Source organism: Platalea leucorodia, assembly GCF_965183815.1.
Source record: "Platalea leucorodia genome assembly, chromosome: 5".
In the NCBI taxonomy this organism is placed as follows: domain Eukaryota; kingdom Metazoa; phylum Chordata; class Aves; order Pelecaniformes; family Threskiornithidae; genus Platalea; species Platalea leucorodia.
The window spans coordinates 102,010,883-102,028,245 of NC_138827.1; the positions used below are offsets into that span (position 1 = coordinate 102,010,883).

The 17,363-nt window shown below is 59.3% G+C and overlaps 1 protein-coding gene across 1 annotated transcript; it reads left to right on the top strand.

Moving 5' to 3' along the window:
• Positions 1-280: 280 nt before the first annotated feature.
• Positions 281-16,557, top strand: GALNT5 (polypeptide N-acetylgalactosaminyltransferase 5; the record flags this gene model as incomplete). Its single annotated transcript, XM_082314496.1, has 10 exons — positions 281-1,452; positions 5,382-5,548; positions 7,744-7,863; positions 8,322-8,457; positions 8,836-8,955; positions 9,443-9,560; positions 9,759-10,082; positions 13,401-13,481; positions 14,270-14,431; positions 16,268-16,557. 10 exons carry the CDS (start codon positions 281-283, stop codon positions 16,406-16,408), a joined length of 2,541 nt encoding a protein of 846 aa, XP_082170622.1. The 3' UTR covers positions 16,409-16,557.
• Positions 16,558-17,363: the final 806 nt, after the last annotated feature.

Below are 17,363 nucleotides of genomic sequence, written 5' to 3' on the forward strand. Positions count from 1 at the left end.
AGCCCGCGGGAGCCCGGGGCGGCCGGGACGCGGGGCGGCGGGCGGGGGGCGCGGCGCCGGCCCGAGGGTCAGGGCCCGGGCGGCGGGGGGGCGCGGCGGCCGCAGCGCCGGGCCGGGCCGGGCCGGGCGGCTCTGCCCCGGTGTTGGGTTACAGCGCGGGCCGCCGGCGCGGGGTGGGGCGAGCGGAGCCCCGGCCCCGGCCCCCGCCCCCCCGCTCCCTCCGGGCACGGCGTGCGGCGGCCCGGCGGCTCTCTGCGGCCCGCCCGGGGCGGCCTCGGGGATGAGCGGGCTGCGGCGGCTCTTCCGCGGCAGCGGGCGAGCGCTGGCCTTCGTCTTCGCCGCCTCCGTCCTCTGGCTGCTGCTCGACATGGCCGCGCTCCGCCTCTCCCTCGGCGAGGCCGGCGGGCGGCTGCTGAAGGAGGCGGCGGGGCGCGGGCGGGAGCGGGGGCAGGAGCGGGCGGCGCGGCCGTGGCGCGGCCCCGAGGCGCCGGCGGGCAGCCCCCGGCCCGACCCCGCCGGGCTCCGCCGCGGGCGGCGCAGGGGCGCGGGGACCCCGGCCGGGCGGGCCGCCCCCCGGGAGCCCCCCGGCCCGCCGAGCCCCCCGAGCCCCGCGCCCTCCGCGCCCGGGGGCGGCGGGCAGCGGGGCGGGCACGGCCCGGAGCTGCCCGCGGCGGGCTGGAGGGGCGGCGCGGGGGCTGCGGCGGCTCCGGCAGCGAGCCGAGCCCTGGCGAGGCCGGCGGCGGAGCTGGTAACCGGCCCCGCCGGAAAGCGGGCTGGGCTGCGGGAGCCGTCCCCGTCGCCGTCCCCGTCCCGGGCGGGCGCCCCGCGGCCTCCCAGCGAGCCCCCTTCCCCGGCCCCGCCGGCGCCCGGGCGCGGCGAGCCCCCGCGGGGCGCTGGGGCTGGGGCTGGGGCGGCGGGGGCCCCGCGGCACGCCGCCGGCCCGCCGGGGCGAGGCGGCCTGCCTCCCCGGGCAGCGCGGCCGGCAGCGGGCGAGAGGGGGGCTGCCCCCGAAAGCCGCTTCGTCCTTATTAGCAAAGAGGGGGCGAAACCCGGCCGCCCGGCGCTCCCGCGCCCCGGATCCGACTCTGCGGGCAACTTCACAGAGAGCCCAGAAAAGCAGCGAGAGCGGCAGCTCGCCAACGAGACAGGCGGCGGCACCCGGGCTGCGGGGGCGGCCGGCCGGAGCCGGACGCTGGGTGCAGGGCCCGGGGCACCGGCCGCCGGGCGGGAGGAGGCAGGCAGGGGCAGCCCGGGAACGCACCGGGTCTCGTCCGTGGACGCAACGCTTGCCCCGAGGGACCCCCAAGCTCCCGGCCAGTTTGGGCACCCTGTTGCAGTCCCTGACGATAAACAAGAAGAAGCAAAGAGTAGATGGAAAGAAGGAAACTTTAATGTCTACCTCAGCGATCTGATCCCCATAGACCGAGCCATAGCGGACACCAGGCCTGCCGGGTAAGACCTGCTTCCCCTGCACAAATACCTGCGCCGCGCCCCTGGGAACCCGCTCGGTGGCTCCCGGGGAGGGCTGCTGGGCGCACCGAGGCCTTCGCTTCGTGCATGCTAGCCGTGAGATGGCTTTTGCCTTTCCAGGTAAGAGTAGCTTGTTATTAAATGTAAAACTGGGTGAAATTTGCAGATCATCTTAACCTGCCAAGCTCTGCTGTCTGAAGAGGCTGGGGCACACGAGGCAGGCAACGGGGCTCATTTTACCTGGTTTGTCAGGTGCGGCACTGAGCGCTGTTTGGTTTCAATATTCATGCGTTTTCTTCCGGGACCACTCCTGCACCCCCTCGATTTGTCTCGGCAGCAGAGGCCCTCCCTGCCCCAGAGGTGCTCTCACACCGGCAAGCTGCCGCTGCCCTTCCCCGGAGGCAGAGGCACCCCGGCGGCCTCCCCTGCCCGAAGGGCGCGCTGGGGCTGCGACGGCCTCCGCGGGAGGCAAAGCCACGCACTGAGCGCTGACGTGATGGAAGAGCGCGCGGCAGCCTGCCGTCGAGGCAGTGCCGCGGGTGCCCCCGGGAGCGCCTTCTCCTGCGGACCGGTAGCACCGCTGCCCTTGTGCTGCAGAGCACTGCGGCCGGTACCCGCTCTGCGGGGCGGCTCGGGGGGCTCGCGTCTGTGGGTGCCTGTGGGGAGGGACCCAGACTTCTGAGCCAGGAAACTCTGGTTCGGTTACGGCTGTCCCTGCGCAATGTGCAGCCGATTCTGCAAATCTCAGTATTGCACTTCAAAAAGGACACCTCACCCACCCCGTACTCTCCACAGAAGAGTGCAGGGTAAGGTGTGGGCAGCACCTTGCCCAAGGAAGGGGGAAGGGGCTGGAGGGGCTCCCTCTCCCGAGCTGCGGTGCCTGGACGGCGGCAGGGGGGTCCAGGGAAGGTGCCGGTTCTGGTGAACGGCAGGTGCGTCTTACACTTGGCTTTTGCTGCTGCAGGCGTCTCTCAGCCCCGCGGCAGGTGAGAGGCCTGCCTCGTGCAGAGACCCTCCCGTGTCCCTCTTCCCATGCTCGCAGACCACGGGGGCGGTGGGATGGGAGTTGTGCTGTGAGTCATCCCCCGTCCCCCGGGACAGTACACAGACGTTCCCGCGGCGCTGTCGGTGCTCACCTGTGAGCCGAGGTGAGGTCCCGCCTGGGAAGGAATGGGGCAGGGAAGGAGGGAGACAAGTAGGACTGCTTGCCGGCAGGCGGAAGATGGCAGCTGCAGAAGCCACCTGTGCACAGAAAAAGAGGCATGGCGGCTCAAAGCCAGCACTGTGTTTTGGTCTTTGCCAGCAAAGCCCTGGAGCTGTGGAGCAGAAACCCACCTCCCAGGAGCTCTCGGTGATCAAACGACCCGTTACTTTTTTGCTGGATCCTTCTGGTCTCTCCCAGCTTAGACCACAGTTTCTCTCTTGATCCTTGCCGGAGGGCTGGACTAGACCACTGAACTTGGGCCAACAGGAAACTTGTCCCGCTGCAGTCTTCAGGATGCTGGCTGCTTTCTGAGCTTTGCTTACCGTGGTGGAGCTGCCCGCCTGCCTCCGGTGAATCACACACCTGCCCGGGAGCAGTCGGCATTGCCGGCTGAGCGTCACGGGGAACGCCTTGGCCAAACAGGGGCACGTCCCTGACGGCGCTGCCTGGGTACGTGTGCTGCCGCACCGGGGCACGGGGCCGCAGGGAGCTCCGCTGGGCACCCCGGCACTGGCAGGAGCCTGGGCGGGCTCTGCCCTCGGCCTGTTGCCACGGCAGAAATTAAGTCGTAAGGGCCAGCTCACGGCAATGGCTGTTGGCAGCTCTCGGTGATCAAACGACCCGTTACTTTTTTGCTGGATCCTTCTGGTTTCTCGCAGCTTAGACCACAGTTTCTCTCTTGATCCTTGCCGGAGGGCTGGACTAGACCACTGAACTTGGGCCAACAGGAAACTTGTCCCGCTGCAGCCTTCAGGATGCTGGCTGCTTTCTGAGCTTTGCTTGCCGTGGTGGTGCTGCCGAGCACCGCGCCTCTGCAGAAGTGCGTGCAGGAGTAGTTCCACCAAGGAGGAGCAAGATGCGCAAGCCGCACAGCTGAAGGCCAGGGGTTGCCAGGAGGCTTGCAGGGAACACTCCCTGCAGAGCCCGGCGCAGGAGCCCTGGACCCCATCTCAGCCCAGCACCGCAGCGCTGGCAGCGAAGGTCCCTGTGTGCCTCTGACCTCTCCCCAGGCCACTGTCGTAGCTTCTCTGGGACAGTCAAGTTATCCGGGTTTAGACAGGGACACAGATTTCCTGGCCTGGCAAAAAAAATGTCGCATGCTGCCTGGCACGGTGCGGTCTGGGTAAGTTAGCACCGGTGCCGGCAGGTGTGGGGAAGGACCGCGGCTGCATCTGCCAGCTGGGAGAGGACGGGGCTGGGCTCCCTGCGGCTCAGGTCTTCGGTGCCGGGCTGCTTACAAACTCAGGGGCAGCAGATCTAAGATGATGTTTTCCCAAAGCAACTTCAGCAACTTAAGAGCCTGGCAGTACCTCTGAATTTTCTTCTTTGAGCTGTGCAGTGCCCTGGTGTCGGCATCTGAGCCGGCACCAGCCGAATCCAAGGGCCCATTCATTGAGACAGAGGAACAAGCAGTCCATTTTCCATATGCTCCCATATACCTATCCCTGTTTTCTGTCCGTTGTTGACAGCAAAGGGAACAGTGTTTTCATCGCCGAGAAACTCATTTTCTGCGCCAGCAGATAGGCTGGTGCCTGTCCTGCCTGCAGGAGGTCTGCTCTGGAAGGGCAAGAGAGAAGACCTGCGATCAAACCGCAGCTTATTGACAAAAGAGAAAGCACACCCCAGCGGTTTGTGGGTATTCTGGGATAAAGCGGCGGCTCTGGGGCAGAGGAGCGCGTTGCCAGGCGCTGTGCAGGCCTGGAGATCCACTCGGAGACCGCAGAGCTGAGGGAGCCCCGCTCCCCAAGGCAGGCAGTGAAGCAGTGCTTGAACTGCAAACGGAAGATGAGAAAAGCTGCTCATCAACCTTTTGTTCAAACGCTGAAGAGACAGGCCTGACCCAGCCACTGCATTTTTCGCTGTCACAGAAGAAAACGACAAACTCATAGACACGGGAGAAATTTTATCAGCCCCTTGGATCTGCCGATGCCTATCGCTGGCTGCTTGCGAGGGAAGCAGGCGCCGCTCGGAGCCCCTGCACGGGGCTCGGGGCACGGCTGGCCGGGCCGGGCCGTCCCTGGGGAGGCGTGGGTGCTCAGGGTGTGAGATACGGGGCGCTCGGGGAGCGGACCCGCCAGTGCCCTCGTACGTGAAATTTGGATACTTGAACGTTTTCCCATCCTCCGCGGTCCCCTGAGTGAGGTGCAGAAGTTGGGCCGGGCGACTCTTCCTCACTGCCTGCATGTTTGACAAGTTGCTGTGCCGAGTAGCCCTTCATGGAAATGGCCATTTCCCTGTGTTTTGAACATAATACCAATTCTTTTTTTCCAGCGAGGCTATCTCACGCAGCCCAGGATGCCAAGCCCTGCGGGTGCTCGGAGCGTCGCAGGAGGGCACCCAGTGCATGGGGATCCTTTCCCTGCAGGAGTCCCCGAGGCCAGTGGTGCAGAGCTGGGATCGGCCTCGCTCCCCGCGGCCTTTGCACTGTTTGCTCACGGAAAGGAGATATTATCACCCGGGGGTAGGGAGGAGAAAAGAGGTCCCTGTTAGAAAGGAGCAAGTGCGTCCTATCCCCCGGGGCTGTGAGGGGGGTTCCCTGCTCACCCCTCTGCTCCCTCTCCCGACAAAATCCCACTGCAGGGGTTTGCCTCTGTATTTCACATTTGGGAATTCGTCCCTCCCTGCGCATTTTCCCAGCAAACCGTAAGCCTGGAGATTTCCAGGAGTGTGACCGGCCGTCACCTGTGGGCCCGTGTTGCCGTTGCAGGTGCTCCGAGCAGCGGGTTCACGACGACCTCCCGACCACCACCATCATCATGTGCTTCGTGGATGAAGTGTGGTCCACCCTCCTCCGCTCCGTTCACAGCGTCCTCGGCAGATCTCCTCCGCACCTGATTGAAGAAGTCATTTTGGTGGACGACTTCAGCACTAAAGGTGGGTAAGCTTCTTCTACCTTTATGAAACTAATATAACTTGAGGCCAAAATACAATTTCTTCTCTGTAATTCAATTCTGAATAGTAGAAAGAAATCGCATTTTCTGCTTTCGCTGTATTGAAGTGCGTCCCCAGCCTGCGCTGTTATCTTTCCAGATGGGGGGACCAGAGGTAGGTGGGCACTGGGGATGGCTGTGGTGGGTCGAGCTGCAGCTCTCGCCCGACACCCTCCCAGACTTCATCACTCGGGTCTCTCCCGTCCCAGTTCACTCACTTAAACAGCTGCTACGTTTACAGCTGCGCGTCGCTAAGTTTACACTCGTGCCCTGCTTTGCGCGTGTGCCAGAGGCCGGAGCAGGCACTGCAGTCCAGGAGCACCAGGGAGCTTGGTCCCCCTGACCCGCACGTCTTCAGGGTGTCCTGGCTCCAGGGCTCATGCATTTATAAAATAGACACTGTCACCCATCTCTGTGCCATTTCCAGACGAGTGCCCCCCTGTTTTCAGTGCTGGCAGCAAGGGAGGAACAGCGCGCGCCTCCGAGGGTGCTCAGAGAATGGGGTAGTTGCAGTAAAAGCAGTGGTGAGCCGGGCATCTGCACGTGCCCAGGGGCTTTGCATGCGTGCTTACAGGCATTTCAGATGACATCCAACCTCTGCTTTGTAATGCTTTGGCTCTCTGCTGAGTTCAGCCCTTAAAAATTTGGGAATGATATAATTTTCCAACTGCTGATTCTTCAGGGAAAGTGCTGTCTCAGGGAAACTTCAGAGCTCATGCCACGAATACAAAGAGCCTACAATGCAACAAGACAATAGGTGCAAAAAAGACCTAGTTTGCTCATTTTTAAAATAATCATTAAAACATGCTCATACCATTTCCCCTCAAAACACCTTTTCAAGTTTCCTCTTCAGTTTCTCCCCGTGACTTCCCTTTGTATCTGCTCGTTAGCCAGCGAACGTCTGAAACGCTGGGTTTGCAACCAAAACCTCACGAGTGTGGGTGAATTATGGAGAGCTGTGCTCTGCCTTGCTGTAATCCAAGTAGCAGCAGCAGCAATTACCTATGGCGAACGTGTCCACAAATGTCTCGCTCTTGGAGCCTTTCAAAGCTTTTAACTGGCTTTTGAAATGCAAACAGTTGCGTTCTCCTGAAGAAAACCAAAGAGCACCAGTGAAGCCGGTCGGTGAGGGAGGTCGGGGGGCCTCCCCCAGGCCCAACCACGTACGTGGGTGGCCCCAAGCGAAGCCCTTGGAGCAGCGGCAGCCACAGCACCGCAGCAGAGGCTCCCGGGCTCCTCTGCCGCCGGAGGGAAACCACCCGCGAACAGGACTGACCGGCGCTCGACTCCCCCAAACCACCTTCCTCACGCCCTCTTTTTCCTGAGGGTTACCAGCAGCTGCCTCCACGGCCAGAGGAAACCATGACAAAAGCAACCTGAAGAGTAGAGTTGTGCCACAGCAAACCCTTGTGCAGCTTAAACCCGGGCTGAGTCTTCAAATGCGGTGCTTGATACTGAGAAATTGGTAGAGCACGAAAAAATATTTTTTTAGGCAAGGAAAAAAAAATTACAACCAGATTTTAATTGCAATTATAGTGTAATGAAGAAAAGAAACCTCATTTTGGAGTCTTTGAACAACCGTTCGATACCTGGTTTGGATCATGAACTACCCAAGCGAGGCCACCGGGATTTCGCTCATGGCTTGTTGCCAAAAGCCCTGCACTCGTTGCTCTCCGCTTTCCATGTCTCCTGCGTGCGGCGAGTCACTGCGCTCGCCCAGCACCGGGTACGGGTCTGCCTTTGCTGCGTCCGCTGGGGAGCAGGAGACGATACCACCAGCCGCAGCCCTGTCCTTTGGAGGGGCAGAGCCAGGGCAGCCGGGCAGCCCGTGGCGAGCCCCCAGGACAACCGTCACACAGTACTGGGAGACACGTCTCCAACAGAGGTTTTTAAACTCATCAGCCTGAGCCTAAACCTGCTGGCACTGACGCGGCTGGGAGTTTCACCGGAGAGCAGGCTCGGACCGCGACACCGTGCACCAGAAGCCCTGCAGCTGTGCCCAGATGTTTGCACCCCAGACCCAAGGACCCTGGTGTGGCCAGAGATGCTTCCAGGGAAAATCTGCCCGCTGCTTTTCATTCTGGAAGTGGGTGTGAAATGGGTAAGTCAGCCTCACCCTCTCCTTCTCCTCCTCTACAGAGTACCTCAAGGAGAAGCTGGACAAATACATGTCGCAGTTCCCGAAAGTGAAGATCCTCCATCTCAAGGAGAGGCACGGGCTAATACGGGCCAGACTGGCGGGAGCGGAGATCGCCAAAGGTAGGACGAAAGCCGTTTTACAGCCCTGTCTGGACACCCCCGGAGGTGCCCATAAGCCACCTCCAGCACCAAGTTTCAGTCCCCTCCTAATGAACTAAGGGCAACTTTTCCACCTGCAAAGCGCAAGGGTCTGAGCAGGGGACGAGCTGCTGCTTGTCCGGCACCTCAGCACGGCCCTGGCAAGTGGCAGTCAGGGTCCCCAGCCGCCTGCACAGGCCGGGCTGTGTCGGCACCGAAATGGCCATTTCTGCCAGGAGCCGCCCCGCTTCGCTCTGCAGGCCGCAATGGCCGGGCAATGAAAAACATGCTCTGGGCTACGGCTGGGAGGGTTTGGGGAGCTGTGGAGGGTCGTGGCCCCGTCAGCAGCACCCTGAGCCCACGGGGCGCCCGGGGAGGCTGGCCAGCACGGGACAGGCACGGGGCGCCTGAGGGCTGACGCTGCCCGGCCTCTGCCGCAGGCGCCGTCCTGACGTTCCTGGACTCGCACGTGGAGTGCAACGTGGGGTGGCTGGAGCCGCTGCTGGAGAGGGTCCGCCTGAGCCGGGCCAAGGTTGCCTGCCCCGTCATCGAGGTCATCAGCGACAAGGACATGAGGTAAGGCAGCTCACGCCCCTGGGAAACCCAAAATCCACACCAGCAGCATGCGCAAAACCTCTTAGTGGGACCACCCGCATATTAATGACAGGAAGACACAGGTCCAGACCTCCTAACCGGCCTTCAGCAGCATTTCACAAGGGATACGTAACGTTGCGGTGCACCAGAAATCAACGTTGGCAGTGGACGTGGTCCCTTCATTTATCGCACACACCTTTTCCCTTTTTCGTGACTTTTAGTACATGAAGAGGATTCCTGATGAAATTTGTGAAAATCCTGTTTTAATTATGTACAGATATTCATCTTCACTCATTAAGGGTGACATTTCAATCAGGAATGTGACTCAGAATTAGTCATCCCGATCTTCCCTCTGTTTAGTTACATGACCGTGGACAACTTTCAGCGTGGGATTTTTACTTGGCCAATGAATTTTGGATGGAAGCAGATTCCACAAGAGGTCATCGAGAAAAATAAAATCAAGGAAACTGATATAATAAGGTAAAAAAAGGCAAATATGAGAGCTCTGTGAACCAACCTGTTCCTCTGTTAATAATTTAGCAACAAAGGCTCCTTCGAGGCCACATGTTGTTCCTTTGCTCGTAAGGACAGCAGAGGCAATGGTGCACTGTGGGCAGTCGCATCATCAGACACGGGCAAAGCCCGGCAAGCCTTTCTCGCCTCTTGCGGCACTGCTGGCGTTTCGCCGGCGCGGCCGGGGCCGGGGGAACATACCGTTCCATGCCCCATTACGACTTTCAGACAGGGTAAAGCCACCTAAATATCATCTGTTTTAACATTGCATGTGTCAGCCTGCACCGAAGTGACAAATCGGGTGGTCCTTGCTGTCTCTGTAAGCGCAGGCTCAGGCACCATCTCCGAGCATTTCGTAGCCCGCGGCTTCTCAATGATTCCCTTGTCAAAGCAAGGGGAAGGGGACAGGCACTTCCCGACCCCGTGACGTGCCGTGTGGCTTCTCTGTTCCCAGGTGCCCGGTCATGGCGGGTGGCCTGTTTTCCATCGATAAGAAGTATTTTTTTGAGCTGGGAATGTACGACCCAGGACTGGATGTCTGGGGAGGTGAAAATATGGAGATTTCATTCAAGGTATGTCCTCTCACACGCCTGCATCCCCGCCAGCCTGGCTCGGGTGCTGGGGGCTCGGCCAGGGCCTCCCTGGGGCAGCCCCGTGCTGGAGACCCCGTCCCTCCCGGCGGTTTTCTTACTTCTCTGCTGTTCTGGCTTGCACAAAGCCAGCACCGGACACTTGCCCGTGTTTCTATCAAATCAACCTCTGTTTCTCAGGTCTGGATGTGCGGGGGAGAGATCGAGATTGTTCCGTGCTCCAGAGTTGGGCACATTTTCAGGAACGACAATCCTTATTCCTTCCCGAAAGATCGGGTGAGGACGGTGGAGAGGAACTTGGCCCGCGTTGCGGAGGTCTGGCTGGATGAGTACAAGGAGTTATTCTACGGCCACGCTTACCACTTGGTTTTGAAAAACCTGGATGTCGGCGACCTGACTCAACAAATCCAACTGCGAAAGAAGCTTCAGTGCCAAAGCTTCAGGTGGTACCTGGAGAACGTCTACCCGGACCTGGAAGCTCCTCTGGTGAAAGCCAGCGGGCTGGTACGTACCCCGATGAGTTGCTCCGTGTGTCAGTGTTTTCGGTGGCTGGCTAGGGACGGGGTAGCATCGCAGCGTGCCTGTCTCTGAATTGCTTCCCTGGCGCTCAGTAACATTTTTTTGTATTTAACACGTCGCGGTGGTCTGGATTCCCCGGTATTTTTGTGAGGACAGGGGCCGCGATGCCAAGAGAGAGTTTCCGTCGCAGAGCGCTGGGCGCTTGGAGCGCGGGGAGCTGCGCTGCCGCCGTGCCGGGGCCTTGCGGCGGGGCCGGCGGGCCGGACCCCCGGGGCGGCAGCGCGGGCAGCACCGCGGGCAGCAGCCTGGGCAGCACCGCGGGCAGCACCGCGGGCAGCACCGCGGGCAGCACCGCGGGCAGCAGCCTGGGCAGCGCGGGCAGCACCGCGGGCAGCAGCCTGGGCAGCGCGGGCGGCAGCGCGGGCAGGCGGCCGGCCGCGGCGCGGGCAGGGTTTGCAGCGGTGCCGGGCCGCCAGCAGAGCGCAGCAGCAATCTGCTGTTGTCGGCGCTGCCCGCGGCGTCCCGGCGTTTCTCGGGGCGGGTGGGGGCCGCGCCGCGGCGGGGCTCGGCGGGCGGAAGGCGCCCGGCGGCGCGTTTCGGCCGAGGGTCTCCCTCGGGCCTCCCTCGGGCCTCCCTCCGGCCTCCCTCGGGCCTCCCTCCGGCCTCCGCCGGCCGGGCGGCTGGGGAGCGCGGCCGGGCCGGGCTCCCTTTCTCCCCCGCCGTCCCTCCAGCTCCGCGCTGGTGCTCCCTGCCGCTGGGTCCTACCTGTGTGGCTACTCCACGGGTCTTCAGTGTCGCTTCACCAGCATTAAAAGGTGAATTAAACAAGAATAAAACGTGGGTTCTGAATTTGGCCCAGCCCTGAGCCTCAGCAGACTTATCGGCTGCTGCTTTCAATGTTCAGAAACCTCAAATATTCTGCCCAGAAAAGATACAGCATTGATTGGCATCGAGTTATAACTGCAATGACAAAAGCAAAATATCTGGTTTGTCAGAAAAATTACAGCGATGCCAGGAATGAAAACGAAAGGGTTTGCTGCCCTCCCCACCCATCCCCGCCTGCCAGTGCCGCGGCAGGAGCAGCACTCGCCGAGAGGAGGTGGCCGGGAGCCGGTGACCACAGGGTTGGCACGGCCGGGGGAGCGAGAACAAGAACTGCCTGTCCCCTCCGTCCCTGCCAAGGCCTCCAGTTACTGCACCGGCCCTGCTGGGAGCCAGGAAAAAGCACAGCAACCATTTGGCCACGTTTCAGGCTTGTCTGCGGGCCAAGGGCGTAACGTGAAGGCTCCCCGTCACAGGGATCCCTACGGATCAGGTCAGGCGCTCTGCCAGCCGCAGCCGGCGCGTGACTTTTACGATCGAGCTGCGAAGGTGCGGGAGGGTGGCTCTGCAGGGAGCACGGGGAGGGACGCCGTGCTTGCTCTGGGTGGCCTCTGCTGGGAAAGCTACAGAGACTGCTGGCTTCGGGCGCCTGAGTGGATTGAGAGCTGTGCGTCCGTTCGGACGCGTCTGTCGATCTCGGCGTGGCGGCCGTGGCCGTTCGTGCTCGGGACAGCTGCGGGCACACGGACTGAGGGCTGTCTGCTGGGGCAGCCGCTCCGGAACTGTGTGTGGCTGGAAGCCGCGTCCCTGCATCGCCTTCTGGAAAGCACCCTTTGGATTAGACTGAAGGCTTCAGTGAAACATCGGCTTAAGTGACGTTTTTTTAAAAAGAATTAGCAGTAATAGTCTTGAGAACATGAAAAAATGGAACTTGCTTGAAAAATATTCACTTTTTCATCTCTTTTGTCTCAATCAGAGCAACAGAACTTAATGTCAAATTCAGTGCGAAGCAGTTAGACCCTATAGAGAGACCTCTGTTTCAACTGAACCAAAGCCTCAGCTTTTCAGAGGTGTTTGTGAAAATTTTCAAGATGTTGCCTTGCTTTGTCCTGATTCAGGCCGCCTGAATCACTCCTTTATCTTCATTCTCAAAATTTAATAGGGCAGAAAATCTGTTTTTCAGCTAGCTCTGCAAATTCTAGCTGTGCTGAACACCATCCAAAGTTACATGAGAACTGTTCTCTGAATAGCCTATTTATTCACCGGGATTAATTCATAAGTTCTTCAGAAATTTTGAAAGAAGGGGAAGGAACGGCATTTGCAAGGAATCGGAGAGGTGAGCAGCCCCGACTGAAGCACTGCTGGGGTTGTCTGAGGAGCCGGTGCCGGTGCCTGCGGACTGCGGCCGAGCAAGCCCGCTGCGGCCGTGAGTCCCTGCAGCGCCACGGGCTTCAGCCCAGGCACCGGAGCGGGCTGGCAGAGCTCAGTCCAGTGTTTGCATCTTTCCCATATAACCTCCCGTACTCCTGAGCGACCTCTGCACACGCCAGATGAAGAGCGTTAAGGAATCGCCCCTTGCAGAGCACGCTCTGTGCGGGCGCCGGTGCCGGCCAGGCAGCGGGGTGCCGGCTCACCGGTGGAGAACGGTGCAGGGAGGAAGAGCAAAGAGCAGCCGAGCGAAGGAGCAGAGCCTGATGCAAGCTGGGGGCTGCATACCCACGCTCAGAGAAACATCTGGTCTGCGCTACCCAGGCTGCAGTGCTCGCTCATCCTCTCTTGCTCCCCACCCGTGCGAGGTAATGGCAGTTCAATTAAAAACAGCTTAATGATGGTGTTCCTGCCGGGGTTCCCCGCTTCGGGGGACCATGTCTGCGTTTCCCCATTGATGACAGGTACCAAGACAACCAACCTGGATGGAAAACAGGAAGAGTTATCTCAGGGTGAGGCACCGAGCGCATCGCGTATACTGGTGGAGTCGTTCCCTGGGGCCGGCCGTGGGGCGCGTGGCGGGCTGCCGGAGCCAGGGATCCGTGCCCCAGCTGCGAGGGGACCGGCTGGCGTCGGGATGGGACCACCAGGCGCTTTCATCAGCTGCACGCGGTGGCTGCTCGCCTCCTTCACGGTGTAGCAACGGGAAGGGATTCTGCAGTTGTTATTGTTGGGAGCTGTTGTTTTGGGGATTTGCAGAACAGGAACATTAGCTACGTCCAAAAAAAACCAAAAAAGAACGTGTCTCATCCAGCCTTGAACGTTTCTGGAACGAGCTAGTTTCAAGCTTCTCTCAGTAGAAGAACATACGTAGTGGACGACACGTGCCTTTACACACCCCTCCAAGGCCTGTGACATGTCATCTCTGCTTCACGGTTAAGTGGACAGTATTAATCAGTGTCCTGTGAATTCAGCAGCTTAACTGCAGTGTAGCAGCCTCTCCTCTTTTTTGGGAATTTATGTCTAAATTTGCATTTTGCTGCTATTTTCCAGCTTGTTAACGTAGCCATGGCAAGATGCATCACTGTGGAAAACGCTACTCTAGCTTTTGAGGCGTGCGATGTTAACAACAAGGTAAGGATACCCTGCATACTGAGTATGTAGTGCTATTTTTAGTGCGCGGCGTAGAGCTCCTGGACCTCCCCGTGGTGACCTGCCCTCTCCCCGGGAGCTAGTGCAGCCCTTCCCTCCCCGGGGGCACGGCCAGCGGTGCTGGGAGCAGCGAGGGGCAGGAATTGCCTCTGTGTGCAAAGCCTGTAACCAAGCAACAACCCCAGAGCCAGCAAATTCAGCTGGAATAGGAAAGTTTGATAAAGCCATGAGCCTGCACGTGAAAACAGGGAGAAATATTTAAGTACAAGCCAGCATTCTGTGCTGCGCTGCTGCAAAGCATCCAGCTGCACTCTCACTAGATGGGAAGCAGCTGCTGTGGACAACCTCTCCCTTCTTCTACGGGCAGCCTTTCCTAGGCAGCTTGCCGCTAATTGCTCACCGCTGGCCCAGGCCAGCGTGCGGGTCGGGGCCCTGTGGTGTACGGGGCTTTATCCGCTTGCACCCCAGCACCAGGGTGCAGCCAGGGAGGCGGCAGGGCAGAGGACTGCGCAGCAGTCGCGTGTGGGGTCTGGGCTGCTGCCGCGGGAGTCGCTCCCAGAGCCTGCGCTGGGGCTGTCCTGAGCTTTTTAGCTCTGCAAATCCATAGGAAAGGTCTTGCCATGGATCATGGCTTTCCTCATCCCCTGGTCCCAGGTGAGGGCAGGAGGAAGACGAGGAGAGTCTCTGCCAGCTGCTTGCCAGCCCTGAGCAGCCAGCCCCACCGGGGGAAAGCAAGCGGGGTCACAGCTCTCCCCGTTCTCTCCCCACAGAACCAAAAGTTCAACTACACCTGGCTGAGGCTGATCCAGCACGGAGAGCTCTGCGTCGCCCCGGCCGGCACTACGGGAGCGCTGGGCCTGCGCCGCTGCGAGGGCGGGAGCCGCAGCCTGACCTGGCTGCACAGGTCGCTGGCCGCCTTCCAGCCGGAGCTGGTAAGTGAAGCGCTGGCGAGGGCAGCCCCCGCCGCAGCCCGTGATCCCTGGTTTGGGTTAGCGTGCCGGCATGCAAACCGACGGGCAGCTGCAGCCCGGTGCAAGGCGCGGGGCGTACCCCGGCCCTCTGGTCCCGGCTTTGCCAAAGCCGTCTGTTCACCTGAAGTTAAGCGTTGGTCCCCCGGCACCACTGCCTTTCCTCCCGGGAGCAGCCATGCGCGCCCTGCCCTTGGGTTGCATCGGTCCAAGCGACGTGCAGGCCGGCACCGCCTGCCGGGGGCTGGGGACATGCCGGTCATGCCGAGGCATTTGCTCCGGCAGGGCTCTGCCGCTGCCTGCACAGCAGTAACAAAACGTCCCGGTTTTACATAGAAACCATCGATAGCACTTACATGGAGATGACTTGATATTGATTGCCGTTCAGCTCACAGTGGGTTTTTTAACAGAAAGTATTTATGAAAAGGAAAAGAATGGATACTTAGAGTTATTACCTGCATTACAAAAAGCAAGAGAGTCCCAGCTATATCTCTGTCACCCTGCTGTAAGTAGTTGTCCAAAATGCTATGAAATGGCATACTTCATATTTAAGGAAGAAATACTCTTAATTTAAGAAAGAAAAAATGTAGCTAAGTGATACGCTCATCATATTGACAAGCTTCCATTCCTCTTTAGTCTGAAAAAATAAAACTTGCAAAGCCAGAATGCTGCAGTGCTAAGGCTCACAAAGGCCAGGGTATTTTGTGAAAAATACATGAAAATTGTCATCCATTTAGGAGTCCCAACCGCATTATCAGCGCACAGGCAGTTTTTGTCACCTGTTCCAGCCTGAGCTGGCCTCCAGCTGGGAGTTGGATGCATTTGGTGGTCCCCGCCGGCACAGGGGGCTGGGCAGGGGCAGCCGCTCCCGGCCGCCGCAGGGGACGGGGTCTGGCCGCCCGAGGGCACGGGCACCCACTCGCTCCCTGGGACCGGCGGCCCCGGGCAGCGTGGTTGCATCGGCCGTTGCTGGTGCCAGCAGCAGGCAGCCTGAAGGGCAGCTCAGTGGGGGGTGAATGCTGACCCAAGGAGCGGCAGTCCTTTACCTTCCTCTGCTGTCACCGTCATTGTGTCATATTAATGATGTGAAGTGTATTTACTGTATGCACAAAGGTCCAACTTTTGCCCAGACAACACTCCACATGTCCGTTCAGGAATATTTCACCTAGGTATTAACCAAACGATCGTAAGAAATGCTGCAGTGCTAGGCAGTGACACAGAAACGTCCCGTCCCCTTGGCAGCACTTGCAGCATCGCCTTGCTGGCCACACGGGTCAAGTAGATAAAGCCGAGTAGATGTGAAAAGCAAAAGGATGGAGATCAGACTCTTCATTCTTTCCTAATCCAATTTACTGCCCCAGCGTTTGAACTTCAGTGCTGAATTACCTAACATCCTCTTCAGCGCAGTCAATGTGCTTTGAGTTCATCAGCCGAGAAACTCAAAAATACAAAAATCGGTCTCCTGCTGTACGTTCCCCTATATTGCAAATACCATCTGGAGTGATTCCCTCTGCATGGCGGCTCCCTCTCGGACAGCCAGAGAACTGACCTTCCCAGTGCCAGTGAAGGAAAAGCCACGAAGCACAGGAGGTCTGGTCTGCTCCTGGCTCAGCAGCCGGTGCAGGCTTTGGCTCCCACCCGAGAGTCCCTGTAAGTCAGCAAAGAGATCTCGCGTATCGGGGACGTGCAAAAAAAGGGCACACCGTGAAGAATCACGCTTCCTCAGTGGGGAAATAGAGCACCTTACAGCAGCCGCTGCCCTCGTCCCGCTGCCTAACGCCCTCTCTCTCTCCCCTGCAGACGGACCACATCGTCTCGGAGCACCTCCAGCAGCCGGTGTGCTTGGAAGTGGATCCCGCTCACAAAGCCCTGAGGGTAAATGCCTGTGACTCCGCAAATCCTTATCAAAAGTGGCAGTTTGGCAATTACTATGCAGACTGAAGGGAACGCAGTTGAACCAGAAAGGCTGTGTTTTCATCTTGTGAATTCAGCAAGGACATCTGTGCAACTTATGACAGCAATTACAAAACTGGAAGTTCATTTCCAAATGATAATTGAAATCCGTAATTTAAACCAGCATACTGAGAGATCAGAATACCAAGAGCAGCACATCTGGTTTAACGATATCTGAAACAGATAGGCATGTTTTTCCCCCACTGTGGGAGACTTTGACAAAAACTCAAATAATTTTCTGTATTATTAAATGGAAATATTTTCTCAAGTCCCCCATCGTACCGTAAGCAAACCTTCATCAGTTCCCCCCGGACAACAGCATAAGCTACAGAAATACTTCCAGACCTCTGTAGTCTGTAAACAGCAAATTGGGCTGCTTATTCTTCCACAGCCTGAGAAAATGGAACTTTATTGACCAATGCATTAAAAAAATCCATCCGACATGCCCGTGCTGCGTCTGGCCGCGGGATCCTGCCTTGTGGGACCCGTTGCCTCTGACAGATGAGTATCACGGTTCCGTTAGGAATCGATCGCTTATCGAAAAAGCCTTCTTTTAATAATGGGAGGCAAATGTGGGTCGATAAGCCGCCCAGCAGACGAGGTAAAGTGGGCGCTGTGAAGAAGCAACGAGCGTGCCTTGCCCGCGCCCTGTGGACAGCCAGGACACGTGGGCCTTGCTTTGCTTGGAGGTGAGAGGAGCCGCCGGGGAGGCGAGCCGGGGGCTTATCCCGCTTCTTGCCGGTGGCACGCACCAGAGGCCAGCTGGGGAGCACCTCGTCCCAGGGCAGCCAGGCTGTCCCTGCCCTGGGGCTGCCAGGGCCTAGCCGTGTCCCTGAGCCCCCATGGCTTTTTTGGGGCTCCTCCGGGACCACTGCTGCTTTCCTCAGCCCCCGGCTGGCCGGGGCATTGCGTCGTGCTGGTGTCTGTGCCGGAGCCTGGTGAT